The sequence below is a fragment of the Rhea pennata genome, chromosome 1 (assembly GCF_028389875.1).
Source record: "Rhea pennata isolate bPtePen1 chromosome 1, bPtePen1.pri, whole genome shotgun sequence".
Taxonomy (NCBI): Eukaryota; Metazoa; Chordata; class Aves; order Rheiformes; family Rheidae; genus Rhea; species Rhea pennata.
This window is the reverse complement of record NC_084663.1, coordinates 39,870,035-39,887,029: the sequence shown is the minus strand read 5'-3', so window position 1 is coordinate 39,887,029 and position 16,995 is coordinate 39,870,035. Positions and strand designations below refer to the sequence as shown.

General features: G+C 37.7%; 1 protein-coding gene across 1 annotated transcript in view; it reads left to right on the top strand.

Annotated features, from left to right (window-relative positions):
• Positions 1 to 16,995, top strand: part of PTPRR (protein tyrosine phosphatase receptor type R) — a 143,090-nt gene that overhangs the window by 53,951 nt on the left and 72,144 nt on the right. Inside the window, exons 2-3 of the mRNA XM_062567759.1 lie at positions 12,807 to 12,920; positions 15,286 to 15,441. Of these exons, the coding sequence (XP_062423743.1) occupies positions 12,807 to 12,920; positions 15,286 to 15,441 (270 nt within the window). The remainder of the gene's footprint in view (positions 1 to 12,806; positions 12,921 to 15,285; positions 15,442 to 16,995) is intronic.

The window sequence follows — 16,995 nt, the reverse complement described above, 5'->3', positions numbered from 1 at the left end:
GCCGTGCCATAAAAAACTTCCGGGGGAAAACTGCAGCAGGGGTATGGGAAGTGAGGATGGTGTGGGAAATAGAGCTCCTCCAACTTCTTAGTAAATCCATATCTGCATCTTATAGAGTACAGCCCATGTTTAGTGCAACACTGATGGGATTCATTGAATTTGTTCCTATGTTTTGAATATGTCAACCTGGCATGGCTGTTCTTAGCTGAAGCACTAGGTGCAGAACACCTGTGTCTCCCAAGTGGTCATACAAATTTTGGTGGGATAGTTCCTATAGATTTTCTTCCCAAAAGAGTTTGCAAGAATGGATTTTTGTCTTATCACAGCTAAATGAAACTAGAGCTTGTAAATGATAGGATATCACTGTGATATTTTCTCAAAATAATTAAAAAAAACAGTTGCTCACATTAGATGTTATGTATGAAAAATAGACAATAACCACAGTCTCCAGTGAAATTCCAGTCTTGCTTTTCCTGCTATGTCAATTAAATTGCATAACATATAAACACACAGTTTTAATCACTTTCTTCTGAGATTTTTGTAGCATTTTAATTTTGTTTTGCTTTTACGCTTAACTTCTGAATTTGTTTAAGTAGACACTCCTCCACTGATAAATTTAGGCTTAGTTTTTAGCGGCATGTCAACCGACAGAAGCATACAGCTTTTTATTAACACACATAGATGCTATTACTGTATCTCTTAACTCACTGATGGGTTTCCCAGAAAAAAAAGTATATGTCATGTTTTTTTTCTGAAGTTTATTGCAAGTACTACAAACCCTTTTGCCGTCATTGATAGGAGTTGGTCTGTTACGATATGACCTGTTGCAGGTATCGCTCTGAATCTGAGACATACATTTGGTCTCCTAGATGCTGAGTATTCTGGCTTAGGCTGTTATTCCTGACCCTAAAGTGGAACAATAGCCACAGAACCACAGGGAATCTCATGGATTTCCAGAGCAGGAAAGAGGCAGGAAATGTGAATAAAGAAAGGAGCGCCTGCTGCATTCTTACAGAGGAACTGAATCTCACAAACACAAATGGCACTGTTTGTGGTCACTTGTGGAAATCTGAAAGATTACCTCTTGCATGCTTGAAGAACATTGTTAAAAATTAAGAAACAGCAGAAAAGGAAAAGGAAACCTCACCCACTGAATTTGCAATTGCATTTTCTTTCTGAAAAGGGTTATGAATTATTTTGCTGGTCAGTCCTTTTATTGAATAAAGATGGCTGAGGGATAGAATGGGGATTAGAGGGAGGACTCTAAACTACTGGCAGTGATTGAAAATAGAAAATTCTATTAATAATGGAAAGAATAACAAAATGAAAAAGCAAAAAATAGGAACACTTAAAATGCTATAATATCGTTCTGAGTGTAAAAGGGAGGAAAAGATTACAAAGCCAAGTCAAGAGAGTACTAAGGTCATGTAAATATCTTTGAGGAGTTCTCATTCATTTTTCTATTTACAGAATTCATGGACAAGCATAGGCCAAGCAAGAGTGTAAAGTACAAAGCGAGCAAAGTACAAAACAAGCAATTAATTAGTTTGCACAATGACTTCAAGATTTCAGTGATATCCATGAATTGGAAATCTATGTTTACTAAAGAGTAAGTGGCCTTGCCACTTTTTTAACAATAAATTATGGAAGAATGGTGTAGCATTCATGAAATGAAGTGACTGTGAATGACAAAGCCTAAACTTCTCAGATGCTAAATTCCTTATTCTTTTACCAGGGTAAGGTAGGTATTGTAATACAAGATTGACTTACAAATACAATTTATCCTAAAAATCAGCTGATACTAGGGATGCAAATGAAGCATTTTTATTTACCTATTTGCCTTGTTTTGTGTATGTTTGAGAATGAGAATGCATGAGAATGCATGTAAACAGTTTTTAATATTCTCTTTTAATAACTGAGGCAGGAATGGTGACCAATTCTGAATATAAAAGGAAAAAAATACATTTTCCCCATTTTAAACATTTTTTGAGGTTGGCTAGGATACCTGTATTACCTACTTTCAAAAAATGTACACAGAATGATCATCTGATCCTGAGAATAATAGAACTTGAAGGACCATGAAGTGGGCTCTATCTTCCAGCCATTTTAGAGCAGTAATATGCCATAATATAAGGCAACACAGCTTCTTTGTCTTTAATCTGACAAGTGCAGTCATCTCTAAAGAAAAGTCCCCCAAATTAGACTGAAAGCCATTTTCTACAGCTTCTTCCCTAATGATTCAGCTGGAAAATTTGTCTTTTATTAAAGCATTTGGGACACAATATATCTGTCAAGTTTCCAAAACCATAAACCCAAATCTGGAATAGCGGGTCTAAAATACCATATTTTTACTAACATTAACAAGAAACATTAAGTTAAAAATCTCCTTAAATCTTTGAAAATTTGGTGTTAGTGATTTCCTTTAGCTTATACTTTCATTTTCAGCACCATATACAAGAGGAAAATCCTTTGTCCAGCTGCTCAAGAGAAAGGGAATTTGTACCTTGTAGCCTGTGGAACACAAATGCATTCTGCATTAGCAGCTTAAAGGTTTAAAGATCCTGAGACAGTTGCAAGAATCACGAGATTCTCTTTCCATTTGTCCTCCAAATTTTGAGCCTATAGGGTTCACGTATAGTCATTAATGATTTTGTTAAAACTTTGAGACAGATGCATAGCCTTTCACATGTATCCATGACAGTATAAAACCTGAAGTAATGTTTACTGTCTGCACTCAAAATATGAATTTGGAATGCTTTAGTTGTTAAGGAAGGGTCAGTCATATAAGTTTTATTACAATAATGAATCATTATGGTGATGACAATAGAGATAAACAACCAGTAAAAATTGCCTCTGAAAAGAAATGCACGAGAAAGCTAGAAGGTTAGCAGTACTGAAACCTTACTTTGATTTTCTAAGCAGACAGAAAGGACACTAAGGAGGGTAAGTCAGTGGGAGTTTTGTGGTCACATCAGTTCTTTAAAGATTTGGAAGCTGCTATATCAACTTAGGTTTCTTGTTTTGTTCTTCATTAGTATGTAAGGTTCAAAAAAAATCATTGTGCCAGAAACTAATGATAAAATTGTGAGGATAAAGAAAAGTTTGCAAATATTTTTTTGGTCTTGACATTTTTCTGGAAGGCATTTTGATGTACTGAGAACCATTTTACAATGGTAATTTAGACAGGAATTTAAACTTCAGTATCTGAAAATTCTTTGAAATATGTAAAACTAGCTGGAATGAGGGTTTAACAAAAGAAGCTAGGAGAAACAATACTTGTCCTCTGGCATTTTGGGCTTTAGGCAAGCTCTGTCTTAGATTTAATAATTGGACAGAAAAAACAAATGTATTATAAAGCATTATGCTGAGGGGGTTCAAGGATCTGTTTGCTCTGAGGACTGCAGCTGGCTTTGGAATGATGAAATAGGATGTGACTGGTACAATCATGCTGTGCTCATAAGTTATACTGGACATAATAGCACCATGCATTTCTTTTGTAATGGAAAGATTCAAAAAATTTTTTGAAAAAGGACAGTTAGGACAATTTTATACAGCTCATTATAACATGCCTCTCAAAGAACAAAAAGGTTGAAATAATGTTGAACTGAGCTCTTCCTGCTCTCCTCAAGTTTCCATCTCTCTGTGTATGCCCTTGCAGTTTTCCATTATCTTGTCCTTTTCAGTTTTCTAACATAATCTCAGGGTAAATGGAAGGGAGGAGGGGAGGGGAGAGGTGGATGGAGGAAGGAAGGAATCAAGAAATTTTTTTAGCTTTCGATTGTACTTCAACTATTAGTTTAAGAAAGGCGAAATAATTTGTGATGAATTAAATCCCAGTTCTTGAAGAAATGCAGCACCAGATGAAACAAAGGCAAGAAGTAACTTTGAGGGGCAACTGTGAAAGCAGTTGAAAAGTTCCATCCTATGTATCTGTCCCCTATGTTCTCACCACAATATGTGAAATTCTTACTTTCACAGGGCTCCTGTGAGGAAGTCAAATACTATTGTCCCCATTTCATAGATGTAGGACTGCCTGTGAGGCAGATAAACTGAGGTTTACCTTCCTCTAGCCTTTACCTAAGGCTAGAGGAACAGAAAACTTTAGGCCTGTCATTCCTACCAGTAATCAATATGCAGTTACTGCAAATGCTTTCAGTTTAGGACAGTTTAAAATAGATGTAGTATCATTGTGACCTATTTTTAAAAAGAAATAATACACTTTGACACTCAGGAGAAAACTAGATCCTTTCATCACTAGGTATGCAAGTTCCACGGCATGCAAGAAGTTCCCTTTATCTCAAAGAAGGGCTCAGAAATCAGCCATGAAGTACATTAGAATCCCTGCAGCTGCCTGCACCTGTCCTTCCCTCTTCCAAAGGGCTCCCACAGTGCAGAGAGCTCTTGTGACTGATATTATTTAATAACAAGGCTACTTTAGACTTGTGTCATGTGGACTGTAGACAACCTTTCCCTCCACTCTTCTATACCACTTCAGAAATGAGAAGCATGCAAACCGCTGAACACTTCAGATACATGATTCTGCAACCCACTGACTCAGAAAAAATCCTCTTAACTTCACAGGGCTCAGGATAAGGCTGTACCCTTACTGAGATAAGACTTTGGTCTGGAAATCTCATACAACCTGCAGTACACTTGCTGTGAGTGACTCCATAAATACCTTCTGGCCTCCAGATATATAATGCAATTGATTAATGATACCATAGAAATGAGGTAAAGGAAAGGAGAAGTGACTACAGTGAGCATCTTTAGGATAGTCTAACCTATACTCTCAGTCTGTCATGTTGCTAACGATATCAGATTGTGGTACAGGAACGACCCATATGACTCGGAAGTCGGGAGAATGAAATAATCTAGCTTCTAAGATTCCTTTCAGAAGAAGGATAGAAGACTGTTCTGTGTCTTCACATAAGATCTGATCAGGTAATCCACATTACCTTCTGACATAATGGTATCATATGACACTGAAATAGCTGGCCTTTTATCCTTGTTAGGAGACTGCAAGCCCAGAAATTAATGCAGAACATAGGAGTGATAGAATGCCTCTGAAGAGAGGCATTAACAAACCTTATCCTTAATAGGCTGAATGCATTCTCCTATGCTTTAATCATTCATGAAGGTCATGGAGTCTTTCTATAGCTGACTGACTCACTGCCCAAGTGCGTGTAAATCTCAGTGAAGGAATCTTGGACAAAAGCCAGACATTGCAGATGGGTCTTTTCTCACTCTTGTTGTAGTGCTTCCTACAGAAGTGGTCAAATCAGCTCCAAACCAGCCACTCTTATTTCAGAAATTATTTCCTCCTGTGAGAAGAATTGTAAACCTCTCACGTAGCTGAGACAAACCAGTTTAGGCATATCAACCACCTGCTCACCATTCAGAGCAGCTTTGCCAGCCTAGTCTGTGGATGCTGGTGGAGTATGCTGTCTTCATTTCAACAGCTGGTACAGCATCTTTGTCCTCTGTGATGTGGTAGTCTCTAACAAAGTCTTTAATTGATACCAACACACGCAAACAGGAATTGCGTCCAGCCCAGTGTCTAGTTAAATATCATGGCCTTCATAGCAGGCTGAAGAACTTATCCTTTTATTGCATTTGAGTTTAGCTTGGTTTCTGATAGTTATAGGTTTAGCTTCAACTGTATAGCAAATTTTGTAGTGTGTCTTCTGTATAGTTTCCAAAAACACTAGTGATTTCCAATATCCATCTAAACATCCAACCCTTTTTCTGCCACTTTTTCAGTTTTTGGCCTCAGCAACTTTCTGTGGCAAAAAGATCTATGGATTAATTACACTGTGTGAAAGATCACTTCCTTTTATAAGTTTTGATTTTTTTGGTTTTGTTTTAATGAATCTGTGCCTGAAAGACTTTGAGAAGGAACCAAAGACTTTTGTTAACAAATTAGATTAACCCTTCCTTTCCCATTAATATTATTTTTGTCTTTGATTTCTTTCAGAGAGAGCTCATAATATGCATAAATGTAGATACTTCCATGAAAAATTCATCAAGAATAAAAAGATGTCTTTAATGTTATCTAACAAATGCATAAAGCCAGGAAATATTATGCTTACTTTAAACAAAGATTTTCCCTAACTTTTATCTTTTCTGTAGCAAAATTGTGAATGAAGTTGTACAACATCCTGTCTTGAAATGCTGCACCCAAATATGCAAAACTTCACTGGAATAATCAGAACTGAAGAAACTGAAGTATCTCATTCCTACAACTTTTTCATAAATTTATATGGAGCCGTGTAAAAGATGAGTTCTTTTTCTCATCATCCAAATACTCTTTGAGCAAGTGCACTTTAATTGTTGTTGGCTTCTTGTAAAATTTGGAACTGTTTGGCATATTTGCACATTCTGCAGTGGCTCTATCTCCTCATTATAAAATGCATAATTTAAACATAGGCATGTTCCAGATCAAGACTTAGTTAGGCTGGCAAAACAAGACAGAGAGCTCTATAGATCCAAGAATGCAGAGAGTTTCTCAGCACTTTTCACTGGTTCTTATAAACTCAACCATATGCCTGTGATTTTTCTACTATTTCAGGTGTTTTTCACTACAATTTTGTAGAATAGCCAAGACTTCCCTTCACAGTGTTGTAGTAATTACTCCCTGACCTTGGAAGTATTTAAATGTCCAAGATTTATATTTTTAGTCACATTGTGTTCTAGTAGAAATAATATAATATATGAAAGTTTGAGTAGTTTGTTGCGGGCAACTGCTAGTATACACAATGAAACTCCTTTAGTTAATCATCAAAATAATTGATTTTGTACTCAGGAGAAAGTACACAAATCAGAGGTAAAATAAAACTAATTGTCAACTATTTTGTCTTAATTTATAGTCATAATTCAAAATTTAACGTGGACTTCATAAAAGGGCTGGTTTCCCCTCCTGAAAAAAATGCTGTTGTAGAGGTAGAGGGACACACAGGCAGGAGGGAAGGCCACCTCAGACAGTGGCTTGGTTTCAGGACAAGTGCCCTCGGAGGCTTGTCTTGGCAAAGTGCTTTGTTTGAATTGCATCATGTTGGCCTCCATCAGAAACGGAGGACACACAGGCTGCCATGTGATTGCTGGTCTCCATAAAACACTAATACTTGCTGTGACACCTGATACACAGAATATTATAAAAGCCGCAACGTTCCATGACTGCGGTAGGCCACCTGAGCCTGCCAAAGGGGCGAACCTGACGGCCAGTGCAGCTGCGAACAGAGATCGATGAATAGCGACGGGAAGGCAAGTCTAATGGGTTTAGGGGAAGAAAAGACAAAACTGAAATGTTTTTATAATTTGCTGCCGGATTACTTATAGTCCTGTACTGAAACTGTACAAACACAACCCTAGCACTTGATTCTTGATAAATGCATCCTTCCGTGGCTCTAGTCCTGAGGCTGCCTCATGGGGGTGACAGGGTGACAAGGGGAAGCGGTGGCACTAATTAGCTGCATACTCTGTTTCCAAGGAGGGAGCAGAACAGTAGGAAGGGGGGTGCTTAGGTGGAGGGACCTATGGTCTGGCGGATAAGCAGGATAAACCCGTGGCTCAGGTGCTGGCAGGGGGCTGGAGAGGGGCTATGTTGGCAGTACCAGTTTGGCAAAGGGATGCCCCATCTGTAGGCATAAGCAAGCAACTACCTGTCTGCAGGGAGTTATCACCCTCACCCACCCCCGCACCAACCAAACTGCAGTGAAGACACAGCTGGTTACACTGTGTTAAAATCCAGGTGGATATTCCTGACTATTCAGCTATCCCCAGCCTTTCTGTGTGGCACACGTCCCCATTTCCACGTACAAACCACAAGATCAAAACAACCAGTGAGTTACCAGAGGGGGTGCTTTTGCTCCTCTGCTCCTGATTCAGAGCGTTATGATCCTAGTATACTTTTAAGGACATGGGGGAGTTAGTTTATGCTTCTTCTCTGTTTCCTTGCCATAGTCCAGAATTTGCTTTAGAACAGCATACATTTAATAGTATTGTTGGTGATTTCCTTAAATAATAAATAAATGGAGCACAGGCAGATAAGTCAACACTTTTATGAGCTTTATTTTTTGCATTGCCTGTGCAATTTAGGGGGATCCTTCTTTTTTCTTTTTTTGTGTTACGTTTGTTTGCTTTTAGCCCAAAAAAGAACTTACTACCGAACGGCCCTGGAAGTATATAAAATTCCTAGGAAGCTTTCCTGTTTTTTTTTTTTTTTAATCTTTGTTCATGGAAGTATTATGAAGACATATTTTAACCTTCTTCAACCTGATTCTTTTTCTTCCTGAATATTCAAGTTACCTGGAGGTTTGAGAAAACACCCGTGGTTGTGGGTGCAGATGGAGTTTAGAGGGGAGGAACCAGTGTATGGAAAAAGAGTAGTGTCCTTGAGCATCATTGCAGAAAGGACATAGCTCGTGAAAAGAAAAATGATATGAGAGAGAGGCATCTCTGAATTTTCCTTAGAAAAAAGTTGGCATGGTAAATCATAACAATAGAGAAAAATGTTCTTCTAGAATTGGGTATAAATTGGTCCTTTGCATAGTTTTTTTTTTTTTCTTTCTTTCACATGACAATCTTTATCCCAAAGCCCCCGCAGGATTTCAATCTCTGTGTTGTTTTTCTGTGCTGGGTTTTCTTTTCCGGAACTCTGTCTTCCCAAGTGTTCCACTACAAGCAAAAAACCTCTTCCCCTCCAACTACCTGTTTTTCTCAGATCGGATAACCCTAGAAACTGTCACTACAGTTGCAATATCCGTATCAGTAATTGCTCAGGGAAATGAGTCCTCCAGTGTGTTTGCCTCTAGACTCAACAAGTTGCTATTGCCAACAGAGGTAGCAGATTCTAAATTGTAAACTCCTTGAGGAGTAGGTTACAATACATGACAAACACTGCAGATCGGCAAAGGGTAAATAATTAGTGCTGTCTAACACGGGATGCTTCAGCTCTCTCTTTTCCAAAGCAAAAGGAGCAACAAGAGTAACGCAGTAAGAAATAACTTTTTTATCTATGCTAATGCTTTCTTAAATTTATTTCTATAGATTAACTTTACAGAGTTTATTTTTACATTTTATTGCAAGTGGAATTATACATACTATGATTCTGTTTGTGTGATTTTAGATAGACAGGTTTACATTCTAGGAGTGATTCTCTTAATGACAGTTTATATTGACTATTTAATGTACATGCATTGTTGTCTTTGTAATTTAACCATTATCATCTTTCTATCCTAATCTCTGATGTTTATGGACTACAGTCAATATAATATCTAGACATGCCAACAGAATAGCACAGCAATATTAGAATATTAGTAATTTAATAATATTCTACTGATAGGAATATTTAAGGCTTTTTTGCCTCTAGTCTTCCTTCTTTTTCTTTTTTTCACTTCTTTCTCTAACTAAATTTCCTCAACATAAATCATGGTTGCTAGGAATTTTCAGAAAGACTACTTTATACTATACCCAAAGGACTGACAAAACTCTAGTTACCTTCAGGAGAGCACAAGTCAGAGCTGAGAATCTAATGCCCGAAGTGCTGCCTTCATCCTAGATCTTGGTAATGTCAGCATGAGCTACTGTATAATAATGTTCATGTGATCAAGGAGACCCATTGCCTTTTTGGGCTGTGGAGGCATAAATTAGTCTGGACATTGTGGGAAAGAACTTGGAAAAAGAATATATTCTTGCACAGTTCCTATTATTTTCCATAAGCATCCAGAGTTGGCCACAGGATGCTAAACAATGCATCTTCAGTCTGATCAACTCCCACTCTGTGTTTTCACAATTCCAGTGCAAACAGGGGGGTAATAGAGGGTACACAGCATGTTTGTGATGTGCTGCTCTCTCTGAGACAGGCTTGCAAAGGGTCCCATCGATCAGGTGTCTCTATAAATTATCTTTCACTGATCAAATTAGAAATCTCATTCCTAAAGTGGCAGATCATGGCTCACTAGATGTCTGTCTGACAGGAGCAAACCACACTCTCCTGATGTAGAAAAAAGGCGATCTATTTTACTCTTACTTCATTTTTACTATAATTGCCAATGAAATAAGCTTCACGCTAACATTAGCAATTGAGAAGAAAATTCCTTCAATGGATGTCAAGGCAAGATTCTTATAAAAAATTGTAACCTGTTTCTTCCTCAGATTTTTCTTGCTTTTCTGGAGGAGTAGTCATAAAAAACCTATATTGCTGCATAGGAGGGGCCCTGAGGTTAGGCTTAAAGACTTGTGCTCCTAACTGTGGAGCTTGCTTTGGAGTGTGGAGCTAGCAGCCTCACTGTACTTTGTATCCAAAGTGTCCGAAGAGCACCTACCCCATGTGTGAGCAAGCTGCAGCACTCTGGGCAACTTGTACTGATCTCCTCTGTGCAAAGTCACCACGTGGCTGACCTCAGGAAATCAGATGTGCTGGGATGCTTCCTAAAAGGGTCCTGACATCTCTTGCTGCAAGGTCAGATGAGTTTTCTATGCAAGTTGAATCCAGACTGACAGAGTGAGTGCTGTGGTCTTCAGGCTTCCCTCAGAACCATTAAGCACAATATAGATGTAGCTATTACACAGAGATATGGACTATTTAGCCTTTTATAACTGTTCGTATAGGACCAAATTCAGACCTCCAAGAATGAAATTTAACTCTCTTGAAGATAATGGCATTTCAATACATTTTATTGTCCCTCAGTATGATGAACCACAATTCTAGCATACTAAATCTATAAGAATTTATTATGTGGGCATTACCTCCTTATACCCATTTAAGCTATAAGATGAAATCTATCCACATTTAAAGGTGGATATTCAGAGACTCGTGTCTAAGTATCATCACTTCATCAACACTCAAGTGAAACAAAGTGTAACCAGCTGTCTAAATTTTTTGCTTCGGTCTTTATCAGTGAGCTCTTAACCTATTATTTAACAGCCTATTAATGTAATCTGATCCCTGACTCAAGGGTATTTTAGTGAATGTATTTTGATTTTATGCCTATTCTTTTTGTTTGTTTGTTTTTGAGTAACAACAAGTTATCAATATCCCCATAATTCAAGGGCACTGATTTGGGCAAGTAATTTCTCACTCTCTGTGTCAGCCTGATAGATAACTACGGACCCTCATGTTAGCCTTCCTGTTTCAGCTCCAACAACCTTTCTCCTTTACATATGATCCTCAGACCGTGCTGTCAGCTTTCAGTGCAGTGGCAGCTTCACAGCTGCACACCAAGGCAGGTACACTGAAGGAGCATGAACAAGCCAGCCTGGGTGCAGAAGGAATGGTACGCAGGTCTGTCAGATGTATCTGTCTTCACTCTCAAGACATTTCTCTGTTTCAGTGATGAAACTGGAGCAGTTTTTTGTTCACTCAAGATGTCTGTCTAATTCAAAGGAGTTGGTGAAGAAGCAAGCAGTGGAAGAGTCTACATTTTGAAAATTCAAGGGTAGAAAGGGTGATTTAACTTGAAGAATTCTATAATACTTTCAGATGAATTAAAGCTCAAATGTATGCTAAGAACAGACCTTAGTTGATGCATCAAGACCTGACAATTCTATTAGTGTAAAATAAGGGGAAAAAAGAAAAAAAGAAGAACATTCAATATTGATGAAAAGATCAGATTGACAGTGGAAGATGAAAGTAAATATTACATGGTTTTGCATCATAATATTTGCTACTTATAAATAATGAACGACTAAGTCAAAATGTGTAATGCTGTTTTGCTTTGAGAAAAAAATTAATTACATTTCTTTCTAGACCACAACCATATTCCCAATATGATGTCTGACCCACTGATATTTAGTTCTCTTTATGTAGCTCTGCTCAGGAAGGAAAGATCCTTGCTTGGCTCCACAGAGTAGCGAGCTGGCATACACTATGTCTTTAAATAGAAAGCTTAAACTCTGAAGTAAAAAACCTTTTTCAGCTCAAGTCAATAGGTTCAGTCAGAACTTAGTTAAGTCCCTAAGTCAGTTCCTTGCCAGGGGGGACTAGGAAGATTACATATACTCCTCTTCCCTCCATTCTTCACTACATATTGTCCACAAAGGGGTTATGGAAGCAAAGAAAGGGCACCTGAGGTGCTATGTGGAAGTAGTGTCCACGAAGCTTCATGTGCAGATATATCTGGGTCTTCTCGGAAACAGATTTGAAATTAAATTCTTTCCAGGGTGAAATTCCATCAACTTCACAGGAACAATTTGTACTCTAAGAAATATTCAAATGTCACTATGATTCAGATACAGAAAAAGAAAATACTTCAGTGACATGGTGGTCTATGGTGAGAATTAACAGCCTTCTCTGACTGAAATAAGGAAGCTTTAGGAATATCGAGAACATGAAATGTATTTAGAATGTTTTTTTTTTTCATCTCAGATACCCCAATTAAAATAAAAATTATATAATTTCCCTGTGTTTGACCCATTCATCACCTACAGAGAGTAACACTAAGAAAATGTTCAAAAGGAAATCTTCATTGTGCAAATCCAATGCCTCATTCTTTAAAAGTGAATTGGTGTTTAATGCTTGACTTTTATTTCTAATGTAATAATTGTGCTATTTTGAGCACTGTAGCTTTTCTGAAAAATTTATCCAAAAGCTTCTGGAATCTATTTTGAATATCATTAAGGAAAGGTAGTACTGCTAGCGAGCAGTATTTAAGATGCTTAAATTTTCCTTTGGACTTGTTCTTTATTGCAAATTCAAGTAGATTGCACAGATTATCATTCTAGAAAAAAATAGTGAGAGTCACAGAGGTCAGTCATCTTGAGAACTGTATCAGTGCAAGGAGCTCATTTGGATTGGTTTTGTTTTTCAGACTCTGCAAATGGATGTAAACAAGCTGAATATCACATTGCTTAGGATATTTCGCCAAGGAGTGGCTGCAGCATTGGGACTGTTACCTCAGCAAATTCACATCAACAGGCTGATTGTAAGTACCAGAGGGCTGTGTATAACAAAAATGACCTGGTTATTTTGAATCCTCTTAAATTAATTTTCCAGACATTATGGAAAAGTGCAATAAAATAAGACAGAAAAATACTTCTCTCTTTCCCCTCTGCAAAAAGAAAAATAGATCTCCATTAACAATGATATAAAATTTCTTTTGAAAGGAAACCATTATTAGTTAGAGTCTAGAGAAAAATGTAAGTCAGATAAATCTCCTCTTCCATGCCTTTTTCTTAAGCAGTTTGCCTATCCCTAGAATAGGTTTGGTTGTTTTAATTTCTATGCAGTTTTACATCACAGCCATTAAGAAACATTTATTTACGCTTTGTTTATCAGTTGTTCACATCTTGCTCAGAAAATATATGTGACTGCCTTTCTGAGGCACCTTCGCAATTTATCCTCAGACTTTCCATTACTAAATTAAATGTCTTCTCACAATATTAATATTCATGTTTTGCTATTCTGTTGTAACAACCTGTACTCAGAAGTGATCTTGTAGACTACGGTATCATGTTAGCTAAAGATGATGACAAATTTGCTTCCAGCAGGGAAGAATTTTTAAAAACAATTTTTACAGTATGCTTTTCTGTGTGGTGTGTAAAGCATACAGTATGAACACTGTTGTCTTTTTATGACAGTTTTGCCTTGAAACCAAAAACCCTAATATCATGTGTTTGTTGGTAGCGTTCAGTTCATTTTGCACAGGAAAGAGTTATTTTATTTTATTCTATATATGTGTTGAGTATTAGTAAAGAAAACAAACAGGTTCAGCATAAAAGTATTTCCTACCTTGATAGCTTGATAGGATTGTATACATCAAAAAGGATTAAAAAACTCCTTCAAATATGTCTCTGTGAGAAAGGATCACACAAGATGTATAAAACAAAAGATCAATAGGAATGCAGTGCAGCCCCTCTCTTGTTCACTGGGGATGTCACTCATTCATGACAAGTGATGCTGAATTTCCTTTGTCCTCTGCATGAGCCAGAATGAAAGGTTGAATGACAGAGAAAAGCACAATTACGTGAGAAGTCTTGCCAAGTTGGGGGTGTATTTTAACATACCATGTGAATTAGTACCTTTCTTATTATGAACTGTGGAAATTACGTCATTACGTAGAAGAAACACTGTTTGTTTTCCTACTGCCTCTATAACTTTTCACTTTCTCCTTTCATCTGTGATCTAAGGATGTCATATTGCACTTAATTAATTAGTTAGTCTTATAACTCTGCTGATTTGAGAAATCCTACTGAGAAATGCCCAGTCCCACTGGTAGACAATATTCTTATCCATCCTACCAAGCAAACGGGCCAGTGGGACATGTGAGAGCAGAGAGGGCAAATTTAGGGTAAATGTTTGAAAGTGTCCCTGTCTATGCATCTCTACATCTGAATGCTATAACTGCGTATTTTATGAATAGCAAAAAATGTCTTTCCCTTTGGTAAAACGGATGATGCACACATTGAAGGGGAGGGCACAATGGGAAATCAGGATTATCCCTATTTGAACTAATTTCTCCCAGCCCTGAAGAACAAATACCAAATAACCAGGCCAGTAAGGTTCTTGTCTGTGGAGTCAGCAGGGAGCAGGGCAGGTGAGTACCTCTGTGCCTACCTTGTATGCAGCAGTGCCCAGAGTCAAGACTGCACATCATAGCCACAGATAGGTTGCCCCAAATTAACCTAGATCCACACACCCTATGTGGACAGCAACACTGTCTGAAGCATTATGCCGTGAAGTCTGGTCTCTCTGCTAGAAGGAAATGCTGCTCTAGTTTATCACAGCGTATCCACTAAAAATAAACAAAACTTTTCTAGTGCTTTCATTTCATTTTGCCATCTTACAGAGTTACTCTGCAGTGGACTAGAAGGATATTACACTTTGTTGTAGTGTGTGTCTGCAGTGTGTTGACAGAGGATTAGAAAGCAATGCTTTCTAATTAGCATTATACTAAGCATTCCTGTTTAAGGACAAGTGTTTAAAACAGGGCTGTGCTTCAGCTCAGATCAGAAGAACTGTCTGTTAAAATCCCCATTGGATCATCCCGTGGGCCCCCCTCACCATGTTACCACAATCTATCTTGTTAATGGTACTAGACTTGGAAGAGGGGACCTTGGCAACAGTGAGTGAGACAAAGCATATGTGTACACCTATGGTATTTGCTTTTTTTCACAGTCATCTGGAATTTAAGAAAACAGGGAGTAGGTATATTATCCTCCCATAGCAGGTTGCAGCCTCTCTGTTTATTCCTTGCTTTCGTTTCTGGAAATACGGTTACAATCTATATATAGCACCGATTATCTAGTTTCAAACCCATCCTCTAATTCTGTGGTATTTTGTTTTTCTAGGGGAAGAAGAACTGTGTGGAACTGTTTGTGTCCCCAGTAAACAGAAAACCAGGTATTTCTGATGCACTCCCATCTGAAGAAGTGCTGCGTTCACTTAACATCAACATTTTGCATCAGAGCTTATCACAGTTTGGAATAACAGAGGTCTCCCCTGAGGTAGGTTACCGCTTTTCTAAGATGTAGTTTGTTACAGATTAGGTGGTTCTTACAGGTGTCTTAATTCTCAGGCTAAGGTTCCCAAGAACACGGAGGGAAATGTTTAAGCTAAGAAGGTAGTGTTACTGCTGTAAGGCAATTATAGTACTAACCCTGTTAAATTACTTTAATAATGCTTCATTAGGCTTTTTAAGCATTAAGATCCAGGTCCTCCTCACACAGCTCAGCTACCATTGAAAGCAATTTAGATCCTAACCATGCATCAGTTGCCTGCAAGTATGTGGGCCCAAGGACATATTTGGTCTTTTTTGTGGGGGCTGACAGGTAAGACAATTTCAGTAAAGAGATAAATAGAATGCAGATTTCAAGAGTGAGCATAGCTACCTAGCTACCTGGATAACTTATGTCTGACATAAATTCAGAAAATTGAATTTGTGTGTTTTTTCCATGCTTCTTTCTGTTCTCAAGAGAAGCAAGAAGCAAGCAAGTATTCAGGCAGAGTAATTTCAAATGTGATCAAGAGTCAGTGTTTTCCATGAAGAGGAGATGTTTATGTGTCGAAAAAAGTGGAGGAAAGAGTGATTTTGATAAGCTATATTACCTGTAGGAACAGGTAGGAGTTCATATTTTTTACAAGAAAACCTATGCTCAAGCCATTGCAGAGTTAGTACTGGCTTCTCTTTTCACCTGTACCTCTATGGACTGGAAGTTCTTTGATCATTTTAAATAGTCTAACTTTGTTTAAGATTCTGTAAGATATCTTCAGCATGAGAAGCGCAATATAAAAACAAGATCTCTTTAGTACAGTTCTCCATGCCCTACAGCAGCCTGCCCCTATGGAAATGAGAGGATTCTCAGGTTTTTAGCAGTTCTGATGCAAAATGAAGCCAAGCAATTCTATCCAAATGTCAAATCAGGTCTTTATATCTCTCATCAGCAACCTGGGCTAAGCTTCCTTTAGGTTAGAATTACCTTTTTTACTGAGGCATATCAGTTTGATGGTTGTGATAGATGCAATTATTTGTGCTTCATACTTCAGTTACAAATCAAGCTTTAGGCAGACATGGGTCAAGAACATATGTGAATAATGGATGAATGGAGAAATATAGTCTAGGTGTGAAAAGAAGCTGGGAAAAAACAGTGCTAAACGGAAAATCTTGTCTATTCTGGGTACATTTCAATAATCTGGAATGCCTAAGTATTTGAATTTTCTGTCTGAAAAAGCATAGAAAACTAGAATGAATCATTTATAAAAAGGATAACTCTTTGAATAAAAGTTGTAGACTATACCTTCCTGTAACACTGGTGGAGAAACAAGAAATTACTTTAATATAAAGTCTTTTTTTCAGTTGGTAGCAGTTTATACTGCTAAAATCCTGATTCTGCAAAAATTATGCAGCTTCACACTAATACGTATTCCCTCTGGATCTTCATAAACTGCTTGCCTGAGTAAGCTTTCATAGAAAATAGCAGCTAAAAACAGCAACATATAACCTTTACTTGCTACCAATTATTTACTCTTCACTCAGCTTGCCCAAAGAACAAATCATGCTG